At 40.9% G+C, this 12,935-nt stretch overlaps 1 protein-coding gene across 1 annotated transcript; it reads left to right on the top strand.

Moving 5' to 3' along the window:
* Positions 1–1,557: 1,557 nt before the first annotated feature.
* Positions 1,558–9,983, top strand: LOC311047550 (uncharacterized protein). Its single transcript, XM_084060291.1, has 6 exons — positions 1,558–1,564; positions 2,311–2,343; positions 3,389–3,589; positions 5,982–6,058; positions 7,058–7,101; positions 9,348–9,983. The coding sequence occupies exons 3-6, from the start codon at positions 3,397–3,399 to the stop codon at positions 9,412–9,414; spliced, it is 381 nt and encodes a 126-aa protein (XP_083916417.1). The 5' UTR covers positions 1,558–1,564; positions 2,311–2,343; positions 3,389–3,396; the 3' UTR covers positions 9,415–9,983.
* Positions 9,984–12,935: the final 2,952 nt, after the last annotated feature.

The following is a 12,935-nucleotide window of genomic DNA, read 5'->3' as shown; positions in this document are numbered from 1 at the left end:
ATCAATATTGAGGTATTTTGTGAAAACTCTTTTGGTTTTGTCCATATCACTGAGCCCTATAGGACGGTACTGAACAGTTTTTAGGAACCGACTCAGAACTCAGGTTTCATCAAAATATGATGCATCATGGGTAATGAAAACAAACACAGGTCACGTCTTCAAGTGGTGATGGGACGTAGGAGGCAGGAGGTCATGTGACCATCAACAACCTCGTCAACGGTTCATCCATCAGCCCTCCTCCGGTTGGCTGCTTCTTCGCCTGTCACGGGCCACGCCCGCCCGGCGAACCACCTCTCACCAATCAACAGACACAGTCCATGCCATAGGACCCGCCTACCCAGGATGAGCACCACCAGCACCACCACCAGATACCCGGAGAACATGGCCGCTTCCTACGACACTTCAGTCAATCAATCACACACACACCAACACGGTCTCACTCCGAAAACGTAGCCGGTTGCCTTTTTGTCAGAACCCCGCGACGGAGCCGAATGCCGTCGCTGGACGCCAGCGACGTAATTATGTGCCTTCCACGGTCACTCATAGACATTCATTGAGGTCCAAAGACGACACATTGCGCCGTCACAGGCGGGCCATTGATAATGCATTGGCATTTCAAAACGTGCGCTAAGAAGCTTGTTTGAAATGCACCAGACCACACGCCACCACCCACAAAAACCTGTAAATATTCTGAGTATTTACATACTAGTTTGGTCATTTTTCGATGAGTATTTGTTGAGAACGACACTTTTATTTAACTTTTGTATACCCGTGACGTCACGTCAGATTACTTCCGTATGACTTGATTGACAGTAGTAAAGATCCGATCAAAACTATTTATTTTAATCTAATAGATCTATATAAATGATCTGCTTGTCCACTAATCAATTATTCTGGCACTTAAATGCCTAATGTATGAACAATTCTAGCAATAAATAATTATTTGTAATTTCTTGATTCCTAGCACTCATAAAATCCCGCCTACTGCATCCGGATGTTCACCACGTCCACATACATGAAAACAAACATAACGTTTCCGTATCCGTTCTGAACCGGAAATGTGGTTATAGGCACATTTCACGTTCTGTAAAGGTTCTGGCCTTCTTTTAAAGCTTTTTGAAACAAATAGCAGCAGTCTTTTGCAGTCGCTTAGGAACAAATAGCAGCATTTATTTTTTCTCAAAACGATTTCATGTTTTTTGTAACATTTAGGACGTAAACAATCATATTGAGGGGCAGTTGTGCAGCAAAAACGTCATTACCAGTGTTGCCAGATTCTGTGAGAGAAACAAAAGCAACCACTGGTCTAGGAAAACAAGCCCAAAAGAAGCAACTATGGGCCACATGACTCATGAGCACTTCAAACATATACGTCAGCTGCTTGAAAATAGTAGATCTACAAGCTCACAACGTGTCGTGATGCGACGCGTTGTGAGCTTGTAGATCTGCTATTTTCAAATTCATTTTTTGGGGAAATTATAATAAGCATACCTGGCAACACTGGTATGCATATGTGCGTCTATGCCTCCCATGATGCATTGCATTGTTTTTCAACTACATCGCGGTAAGTGAAGTCTTGTTACTTTTTCATTTATTTAATAGAAATACATGTTAAATCTGCACCCCCACCACCACTAAATCATAGAACCACAACACAGGGTTGTTGCTAACATGTTAGGGTGTGTACAGTAGCAAGTTGGTTGGTCTGTATAAGTTTAAAACTGTTTTACAGTGGACATATCCCTAAGCTAACAAGCCATAACAAACAAACACAACAACATGAGCTCGGCTATTTGTGTGTGTCCCTCTTCATTTGTGTTTAGTTATGTATTCTATATGCCATGTTTGTTTGCACAACACTAAAGGCAAAACGAAATGTAATCATTGTTTGTGTTTCCCATTCTGAGTGTACAAATGGATGTTTTATTATGAATAGAATACAAAAGGATCCTATTGAGCCATAGTGCTTTCTTGTGGTTTAAGGGTTTGGCCATTTTTCATATACCCTGTGCTAAGTTTGTTTATAAACAAGCTACGTGCTTAACTGAGCTATCCAGTTTAGTAGACCTTGTATTGCGAATTTGTACTTCCATGTACTGTTATGTACTGCCATGTACTGTTCTCATGTCTTACTAAATAAAGTACATCAATCAATCAATCAATCAATCAATCAATAAAGACCAAGAGATCCTGAATATCAGTGCTTATATTGTTTAGTTACAGAACTGTAAGGGTCCATTTGGTGGCCACTGGAATATTTGATCTTAGGTATTATGCATTTATATCTTCATTTCCCTCCCCCCTTTACAGGTTTCTTTCTTTGTCATTCATCACCTTGTTCCAGTGAGTACCAACAACTTAAAACACAATAACACAACCACACATCTTTAACTCACAGCAAATACATGACAGAAATTGGAATAATGTGTGTTCAGTGTTGGACAAACTAAACAAATGTAGCACTCTATTCTACTAAGTTATTCTTTATTAAAGCTCTCTTACAAAATAAGTAGCTACACTTCTATTTGACTCTGAGTGATTGAATGAAACACAGAAATGTAAATGCTACAAATGGATGCACGTGGATAATTCTCTATGAATACCAACTGTACTCAACTCATTTGGTGTGCTGTTGAAGATGTATTGATGTAGCTTTTGTCAACCTGGTGAAGAAAATAGATAGAAACTTGAAAGCTACATCATTCTGAAAATAGTTGTAAAGGTTTTGAATGCCAGACTCTCACTTACATATGTTTTTAATTAAAACATTTGAGTACTTTATCCACCACTGGTTCTACACACCCTGCTTTCAAGTTTAGTCCCATTGTCATACAAAGTGTTTTGTTTTGTGCAGCCATTGTTCTGCAACCTGTTAAGTACTGGGAGCTGATGGTACTGTAGGTGTTGCACGCTATATGAGCAAATCAAATAACAGCATTTATTTTAATTTTATTTATTATTATTTTCTAATCAAACTGATCCCAATCCTGTTTTTTGTTTTGATCCAGATTTGAGTAGGTTTTCCTGATCTCATCAGATATCAGAGTGCTCCCAATCCTGTTTTTTGGTTTTGAACTACCCAAAATCCAATCTAGATAGGGATAAAAAGTTTTTAACTTAATGAGAATTAACACTTTACCCAATTTTATTGTAGGGTTTTATCTTAAATAGCTGATCTAAAAGCTCACAACACATTGCTATGCAACATGTTGTGAGCTTGACGATCTGCTATTTCTGAATAGCAAATTAATATAATTTGGGGTCCTTGACATTAAACATTTACGGTGCCACAGCCAGAAGAGTGTATTTGGTTCCTTCTGTACATTCTTACAATTATTATGAATAAATACATTGTGTAAAATTCTGGTTATTTTCTTTGTCTCAACAGTTCCAAAAATGACACGACCGAAGAAAAAGACATGTCCCAAATGCCAAGCCAATATGGAGGCCAGGAGGATGTCCTGTGGGACATGTTATTCTCTCCAATCAAAACCAGCAGTGGCTGCCAAAGTACTCAAGTATGGCCCAGAGTGGGCCAAAAGAATTGTTAAAGACAAGAATGTGTCTCGCCAAGTGGACAATATGTGCAGTAAGTAAAACTATACGTAGATCCTTCTAAAAAACATGTAAAAGTTGTAAGAAAATATATATTTTTACCTTGATGATTATTATATCAATACAGCTCATGAATAAATCTCAAAATATTAGAATATTACATAAGACCAATCATATAAACAATTTATAATATAGAAATATCAACCATCTTCAAGGTATGTTAATTTATGGACTCAATACAGTATTTTTAGGTTGGCTCAGACAGGGTGCCTTTTTTCCATGTGAATAATCGCATCCTGTGTGCAGTGGCCTTTATAGTGTCCCCCCCCCCAGCTGTCAGCTTATTACATGGTCTTAGCTAGGTAGGTAGGTACTTTATTCTTCCCCGAGGGGAAAGGCAGCTCTCATAGAGACATCAATAAAAACACATTAGATGAAACAAAAAAAATGAATAATAAATAAATATGCATCTAAGCATCGTCAACCTACAATATTAAGAAGACAGACCAAACACTACTCAAGAGTCCGATGGCTTGCATCCCACATCCCCCATCCTAATCAGCCTGATCAAGCCAACCAGATGAGGACTTGTACAGTCTTATTGCTGCAGGCAGAAAATATCTCCTATAGCGCTCCTTCTTGCAACTTGGGACTGACTGTTACATGTAACAGTCTGTTGCTGAAGGAGCTTTTCTGCCCTGCCACAGTAGTAGGGAAGGAGAGGGATTGTCCATGATGGCCACAGTATCCAAAGTGGTACCGAGGACAGAACCAGCTTGATTCAGCCTCCTGCTGTCGCCTTCCTTGATACTACCCCTCCAACATACCGCCGCATACAGTACTGCGCTGGCCACTACTGATTGATAGAACATGTTCAGCAGAGTCCTACACACCAAAGGAGCTGAGCCACCTCAGGAAGTAAATCTGCCCCCCGCCCTTCTTGTATAGGACATCTGTGTTCCCAGTACAGTCAAGTTTATTGTCCAATTGCATGCCCAGATGCTCTGGACTACCTCCACATCTCCCTCGATGGAAATGGGAGACAATGGGGGAGCCACCATCTTCCTAAAATGCACCACCATCTGCTTTATTTGGCAATTTTAGTAACAGGTGGTTCTGTTTGCACCACCTGACAAAGCTGTTCACCAGTCCTCTGTACTCCATCTCTTAACCTCTACTGACACATGCCACAATAGCTGAATCATATTCTGCATATTTCTGCAAAGGACAAGTTGCTGGACTTATATACTTGGCTGTCCTGTATATTGCTATTCTGTGTTAAATGTTTGTTTTTATGTGAATATAAATGAATGTGTTAGTGTCATCCACATTGGCTTTTAAATGTTTTTATTTTATTTGTTTTTGTGAGCTTGCAGATCTGGTATTTTCTGCATCCAAGTATGTCATATGTTGTAGTATAAATGAGGCTTTTAAGAGTTTCAGAAATGAATGACTTAGACGTGTTCCCAGAGAACATATAGGTTATCCCGGTCTGAATGGGTTGTGTACATTCATTGAAATTAGCCAAACTATAATTATTGTCAGCGAAGATTTGTAGTGTAGAGTGGCAACAGGAGGGGGCCTAGTATAGAGCACTTTGGAATCAACTAAGTATAGGTTTTAAGTGGTTAGGCACTTAAACCCTATATACTTTGTTGACTGGAGTCCCCCATGGATTTGTACTTGTTCCCTTTACACCCAATCACTACAGCATCACTAAAGACACATAGATTTGGCTAATTTGCCCAATTTTTGTCCACAGCTAGGCGTTTATCTTGTGCTGCTTGTTGTGACTCTGGCATAGTTGTACAACTTAACAGCATTACCCCACATTGTCATTGTTTTATAGTAAGACATTATGATGTCACGTGAAGGCTTGACCAATCATGGAGACACCTAGCCTGGGATCCAGCCTGATTCGCTACGTTCGGCGGACTTTTTTCTCTCTCTCCGCTTATCAGTCTGGAATGCCTCCTATCTCCAAGGGAGGCGGGACATGACAAACGTTTCGAGTCGTGCCGTGGCTTCTGATTGGTCTGTGGTGCGGGGCGGGACAAAAAAAACAGTGGGATCGTTGTGATTCGTCATTCGTTTGAACAACATCCAATCAGCAACGACGTTGCCTAACGTAACATATGTAGTTCCAGTGTAGTTCTGCAAAACGAGTCAATGGGGTGCGTTCCAGACTGAGAAGCGAAGAGAGAAAAAAAAGTCCGCCGAACGTAGCGAAGCAGGCTGGATACCAGGCTAGGAGACGCCACCCTTTTCCCCTCTGATGGGCTATGGGCATAAACAGCCCCTCTCTGATTGGCTATGGGCATAAACACAGATGCATAGAGATTCAGAAAATGTATAGATAGATGTAAAATACTGCTGACATTTACAAAGCATCATGGCTTAATGAACTTGTCTTTTCATCCTTCAAGTTTACAAGAAATGTTCCCAGATGAAAAGGTCCCAGGTCTACCCATATAAGGAGATAACAGGGAGAAGGACAAATGAGGTAAAAAAATATAGAACCCTATCTGTCTGTGTGTGTCTCTCTCTCTCTCTCTCTACACACACACACACACACACACACACACACACACACACACACACACACACACACACACACACACACACACACACACACACACACACACACACACACAGGCTACATACACACACATAGGGGACATTTCTGTTTGGTCGATTATTGCTCTATTGTAACAAAGGTTCTTGGCAATAACTGTTATACCGTTGGGACGCATGTTTATTTACTATTTAAATGGTTCCCCATTTGTAGTGAAGATGCAATTATGGGATGAGCATTTATGGGTTGTGGCCACTAAAAATGTGACAAATCAGTCAGGGGGTCAGGGTTCCTACAAGGGTTTATTAAAACAACCCACTGTTCCAGTAAGTTAACTTCACGTCACCAGGCTTTCTGCTTTTCAATAGTGTGAGGAACTGTGAGGTCATTTTACTGCTCAGTGCTCAGATCCTGTTCAGACTACTTTAACCAGTAATTTGCACAAACCAGTTCTACACAAAGAGAGGCCGTTTCTGTACCCGCTCTAGACTCCAAAAAGTCCTGATGCTATCGCACATCACAATGGTTTGATGTGCAGATGGCGATTTAATAGACATCGTCCAAGGCTAATAGTCTCACAGTGTATAGATAAAGGAAGCAGGGAGAGTATTGGAGCAAAGGTCTGACCTGCCCAGGAATCAACCTGGGGACTCAGTGTCAGGCGGTAGTATTTCCCATAACCACTTGGCTGTCGGCCCCACAGAACCATGTTAATTTGTATATTTGTCTTAAGGCTGATCATGACTGAGACAAGCAAAGGTACTAAAAATAATGGTATACCTTACCCAGTGATTTCTTATACTGTGTGTGTGTGTGTGTGTGTGTGTGTGTGTGTGTGTGTGTGTGTGTGTGTGTGTGTGTGTGTGTGTGTGTGTGTGTGTGTGTGTGTGTGTGTGTGTGTGTGTGTGTGTGTGTGTGTTTTTTTAGGGCAACAAAGAAGTGTTGGTGCATTGGGCGCCTTGTCCTGCATGGTAAGACATTTTTGATATTATTCAATTGACACTATTTGCCCTACCAGAGGCAGTTGTTTCTGGTTGATCCCACAATTCTTTCTTCCCTCTCAAATTTGCCTTACTATTTAGGAAGGTTACACCTCATCTGTGTGGTGTTGCAGACCTGCCGATGGCCCACATTTTCACATCAAAGTACGCTGGTACAACGTGTCCAGTTAAAGTAGGCAAAATGAAAAGCTGACGACCTAACTTCCAGGTGCTTTTATCTCTCTCCCTCACTCTCTGCTGTGTGCAGCTGTGTGCTGTTCAGCGTAGAGCTTAAGATCTCAGCCCGAGGCCGACGGGTCTGTGCGGCGAGGGCTGGGCCGGGCCCAATTGGTCACGTATTTGTCGGGCATTGGGTTGGGTCACTTTTTGCCAGATCTGAAAGGTATGGCCTACACGAGCCTTTGTCACCATTTTGTCCATACATGGTATGTCTGGTTGTGGTTATGTTTCTTCTGCATGAATAAATAGGCACAGACTACATGGTATGTCTGGTTGTGGTTAGGTTTCTTTGTCGGGTTGTGGTTAGGTTTCATCTGCATGAATAAATAGGCACAGACTACTCATGACATCACTATTATGTTACAAGTATAAATACAGATGGTATATATAAAACGTAAGACAAATATTTCAATTAGACCTTCAATGTCAAATATCCTGAAATATCGATCAATTACATTTTATTATCCATAAATTAGGGTTCCCCCTATCAGTATATCGAACAAAGTTCGATTCATTTAGCAAACCTTGCCGATGGAGTCCATTAAGAGGAAGAGGAAAAGAGAGATAGAACAGGGTACCTCCTTGACTGATGTTGATGTTGATTTGGTCTACCTCCCTAACGTCAAGGAAAAGCACCTTGATTTCTCTGAGATGAAAGGCGAAAGACGGAAAGACGAAAGTGAGGGAGACTTCACTTTCGTCTTGAGGGAGACTTTCGTCTCCCTCACTAACGAAAAGCACCTTATGTGAAGTCCGGCTTAGGTCTGGCAGAACCAGGTCTCCTGGTCTTGTTTTTATCAGGCAGGCAAGCGCAGCGCGGTATCATGATGTCTCTGTGACTATGTAAGCTGCGCTCATAACTGTGGCTGTGAGTTATGAGCTACTTGATACAGTTGAGCATGTGTGACTGTGTGTGCTGTGGCGCAACAGTTGAGCGTGTGTGTATGTGGCGGTGGCCGCTGTGGCGTCTGCATGCATGCAGTGCCCAAGTGGAGCGGAGGACATTGTTGAAACCATCCACGGTCACTTTTGTATATCCTAATAATATTATAGACGTGTGAACTTTGTAGCTATAATAGCCTGTACACCTGTTGCCTGATTTAGCGGCGGCCGTCAGCCGTGTTCTCCAGCGAGGCTCCGATGTTTATTGTTCCTTAATTAGGACGGTGCTTGCTACAAGCTGGGTTTTTGTTTATATATAAAGACAGTTGGAAAAGGGTAGAATGACTCTGTTCTTCGAATCACCAATATGTAATGACAAAAATATAAGGCTGCATGCAACAATTATACTTCTTTAGAATGTCAGGCTTCGGGCTGTGTTGGGCTCCAATTGTCAATTATGTATCGTTTCTGTCGGGCTGGGTTGGGCTGGGCTCACATATTTAGGCCCGATTAAAGCTCTAGCTCAGCGTATGGGCTTGATTGGCAGCTGCAGTCCACCGGCCTCAGCAGTTGAATTGGAAGCTTCTGTGTAATTTGCTTGTACAGCTTGAATGTACAGGAAGGTTACAAAATTCACATTGTTGGATTCTAGTAATTAATGACTGTTAGTCGACTAATGTTGTTAATGACTTCTCTTTCAGACTTCAGATATGGACTGTCTGTCACCAGTACTAGAGTAAATTGTTTTATGAGGAACTAATCTAAATTCACATCAGTCAAAATCAAAATAATGAAATTACCAGAAGTGGAATGTTGGCCGCTATGCTTCTTGTCTTATCTTTTTTACATGTAGGCATTAGGCAATAGACATACATGTGCATTAGGGCTGCATGATACTGATGCAAACACTTTTTCCCCTCGACACCAAATCTCGTCACCAAAAATTGATAATCTACAAACTCACGTCACGTCTCAGTGCGAGGCATTGTGAGGTTGTAGATCTTCTCTTAGAATGTTTCAGGTGGTTAATATAAAAATAAAAGGTGTCCCAGTGCCCCTTTTGAAGACCCATGGGATAAATGAATTTCTCTAAATAATGTATTTATACTTTACAGTGACAAAATCTGGGAAGACACATGGGAACCAGCCAAGAAGTTTCCAGAGGACAGGGCCAACCAGTAACCTCACGCCTAAAGGGTACGGTCCGATGAAAGTATGGCTGCCAGCTGATAACCCTCCCCGTATCCGCCTTCGTCTCACCCGATTGGACAGAGGTGGAAAACCAGCATCTACGCCATACTTTGAAACCACTACATCTCAGAGGACAATATTGTACTTTTACTTTGTGTTAATATTTATTTTGGAGATTTTGTTTATTATTAGAAAACATACATTAACCACTTCAGCCTTATTTCGGCCATTTGAAAATAGTCGATCTACAAGCTCACAATGGGTTGCGATGCGACACATTGTGATCTGTCTTGTAGATCTGCTATTTTCATATTACATTTGGAAACTTGAAATGGGACATTCTGCAAGATGAGCACTTTTAGTTTTGGAATACTTTGGAATACATGCCAATGCTTTTGCACTATTACTCAAGTCACATTTAACAGAGTATATTTCTACATTGCTGTATTGATTCTTTTACTTAAGTGAAACGTGAGTTCTTCCACTGCCTATTTTGTTCTGTGCAATATGTTTTCTTTGTTTCTTTCTTTGGTGTCATTAAAAGCCTTTTGCACTTTGAATGTTGTTTCTTCCAAGATGTCAATCTATACCAATCAACAGTGATATTAACTGTCTTTTGTCAATGAATGAATGTATCCTAGATATACTGGATATGAGCCAGATACTGTATGTAGGCAATACAGTGTCAGCTGCAGATAGACTATACAACTGTATGGACAGTTGTTTATTCAGACTCATTATCCAAGAAAACATATGTTTTACAAAATGAAATGAAGGTGATGCAAGGAGATACACACTTTTGATAATACATCATTTGCCAACCATGGAAACAATGAGAATTTAAAGCCATACACCCAATAACTTAATGGTTCAGACAATGATGATAGTTATCTATAAGAGGCTATGCATCATATGCCACTCATCTAGACTGTGGCAAAACAAAGCATCATGAAGCTGGAGTTTGGAAGCGCTTGTTTGGAAAATCCTCCTAACTCCTCACTCCTACTGACTCCTCATACCCTCTTTTGTGTGTAGACTGCTAGCCATGCATGAAAATCAATGTTATTTCTATATTCCTGAGGGGTTAACGTGTAGACAATAAACTGAATGGGATCCAGGATTTGAAGCCTGGAGAAGAGGAAGATGCCTCAACAAGTGTTACAGAGAATGACCTGTTTGACAGATTTGTTTTGCATCATAGCCCACAAACAAACAAGGAACAGACTGAGAGGTGTTCGGACCTTTTTGATAAAAGGTAAAATGATTGTCATTTTAAAGCCCAAACCACACCAATGATTTGCGATGCAACTCCTTGCAACTAAACAGTTTTATGGACATGTCACACCAATGCAACTCCTTGGAACTGCCATTGGGGATAATGGTTGCGAGCAGTTGCAAGTAGTTGCATGAAACCGTTTGGTTGCAAGGAGTTGCATCATGCTAGCCAGGGGAATGAGGCTTAGGCTTAGGTAACCCTAACCTAACCCTAAACTACGTATCAGCTCCAACATGTAGTTTTCCTAATTGTAATGGATGACTATGTAAGTAAGGCACACATCAATATCTCAAACACATTTGGTTACTAAATAATTCCTGAAACATCTGTTTGACTGATTTTATCTAGGATGGCTCTGAAATGGTCTGAGAATGTATGACTGTTAGACTCATAGCTTGGAAGGAGATGGACATTAAACTTTGTCATAGGTCAACAGCAAATCCATAATTTGAAAGGCCTTGCCCTACATAGAAACATATTTCATTGTAAATATTATGGGTTGTTCCTGCTCATCACAGGTGCCCTTTGAACATTGTTCAAAGGGCAATAGACGATCTACAAGATCACAACGGGTTGCCGATGCTACTCATTTGAGCTTGTGTGAATCGGTTATTTCAGGCACAGTCCTATGTGTTATTATGGATCCCATCAACGTTATAGGATAGACCCGCCTCACCTGTGTCTTGATTGGCTCCTTGGCAGGCCTAGTTGTACTGAGGTTAGGGTTATGGTAAGGTTTAGGCATAGTCTTACTGAGGTTAAGGGTTAAGGTGCAGGTCAAGGGTATGCTTGTGACATCATTGTACCTGGAAGTTATGCATGAACGTCTATTGAGTGGCAAAATACAGCGTCAGTAGGAGTTTCCCAATGAGCTCTTCCAAACTCCAATGCTTCATGATGCTTTATGTTTTGGCACTCAGTGTAGATGAGTGGCATATGATGCCTACCCTTTATTACTTTTTTAAAAATTATTTGTTTTTGGGCTTTTATGCCTTTATTGATAGGACAGTATAGGCTGACAGGAAATGGGGAGAGAGATGGGGGGCGACACACAGCAAAGGCCGCCAGGATCGGGACTCCAACCCGCGACACGCTGCCAGGCATCAGAGCCTATGTGGTATGCACCTGGACCGCTAAGCCAGCACGCACCCCATACCCTCTATTACTTTATTAGTCTATTACACTATTACACTACTACACTATTACACTATTACACTAACCTTGGTGTCATGTTTGACACAGAGCTGTATTTTGACATTCCCAGGCCCCATGTGGCCAGCTTTCTGATACTCATTACTTTCATATACACCCACCTTGGTAACACTTGCTATGCATAATGTCTTATAACAGGGGTCTTCAACGTTTTCATCCCAAGGACCCCCTAGCTGAGAGAGAGATGAAGCAGGGACCTCCATACATTGCATACAATTGTGTTGCAGATTAAACGTTTTCATAGATTTCATAGATAGCTTCATTGACTATCATCAGTGCTGTGTAAATTAATATTTTTGGTTCATTTCATACATTTAACCACTTAAACATTCAATACTTGGTACTTGATTTGCTTCTTTTGCCCTCGACACCAAACCACTTTGCCGAAAATAGCCGATCTACAAGCTCACAACGCCTTGCAGCGTGAGGCGTTGTGAGCATGTAGATCTGCTATTTTCAGCTAATGTTCATAAGAATAGAGATGCTAGGGTTCAGGTTATTAATGTAAAAAAAAAAGATCCTATCACAAAGATTTGCCGGACCCCCTGGAGTAACTCTGAGGACACACTAGGGGTCCCGGGCCCCTTTATAAGACCCCTGTCTTATAAGCATAGTTATAATGCATTATAATCTGCTTATGAGTGCTACTATACTATTACACTGTACTATTACAGATTCATGGAATGTATTGTTGTAGTATATTCCCACTGCCAGCTAAAGCCAGTAATCACCTTTAAATGTAATATTTTGGCATCATGTGGTAATAGGCTGGTCTACAATGATTCACATAAAATATGTTTATTGTGCTCCAGAAATGTCCCAACTCTCCACCTTGAATGTCCACACATTTTGTCCTTCAGCTAGTGGGAATGAAAGCATGACTTGCGGTTTTGTATGAACAAAAATGTTCTGTGAACAAAATGCTTCATAAGAACATTCAACGGACATTTACTGAAAAATGTATTACTTGCATAGAATACAAACAATACACGAAGGCATTTCCTGGTGTTCTATAAGTAGCTTT

Source organism: Gymnoscopelus microlampas (assembly GCF_963454915.1).
Source record: "Gymnoscopelus microlampas genome assembly, chromosome: 1".
NCBI classification, from domain to species: domain Eukaryota; kingdom Metazoa; phylum Chordata; class Actinopteri; order Myctophiformes; family Myctophidae; genus Gymnoscopelus; species Gymnoscopelus microlampas.
Note: the sequence above shows the minus strand (reverse complement) of the source record. Positions and strands in the feature narration are given on the sequence as shown.

Coding starts and splice junctions, on each gene's coding strand:
- LOC311047550 (XM_084060291.1), top strand. CDS start 3,397: ATGACACGACCGAAGAAAAAGACATGTCCCAAATGCCAAGCCAATATG. Junction 3,590..5,981: donor CCAAGTGGACAATATGTGCA/GTAAGTAAAACT, acceptor TCATCCTTCAAG/TTTACAAGAAATGTTCCCAG. Junction 7,102..9,347: donor TGGGCGCCTTGTCCTGCATG/GTAAGACATTTT, acceptor TATACTTTACAG/TGACAAAATCTGGGAAGACA.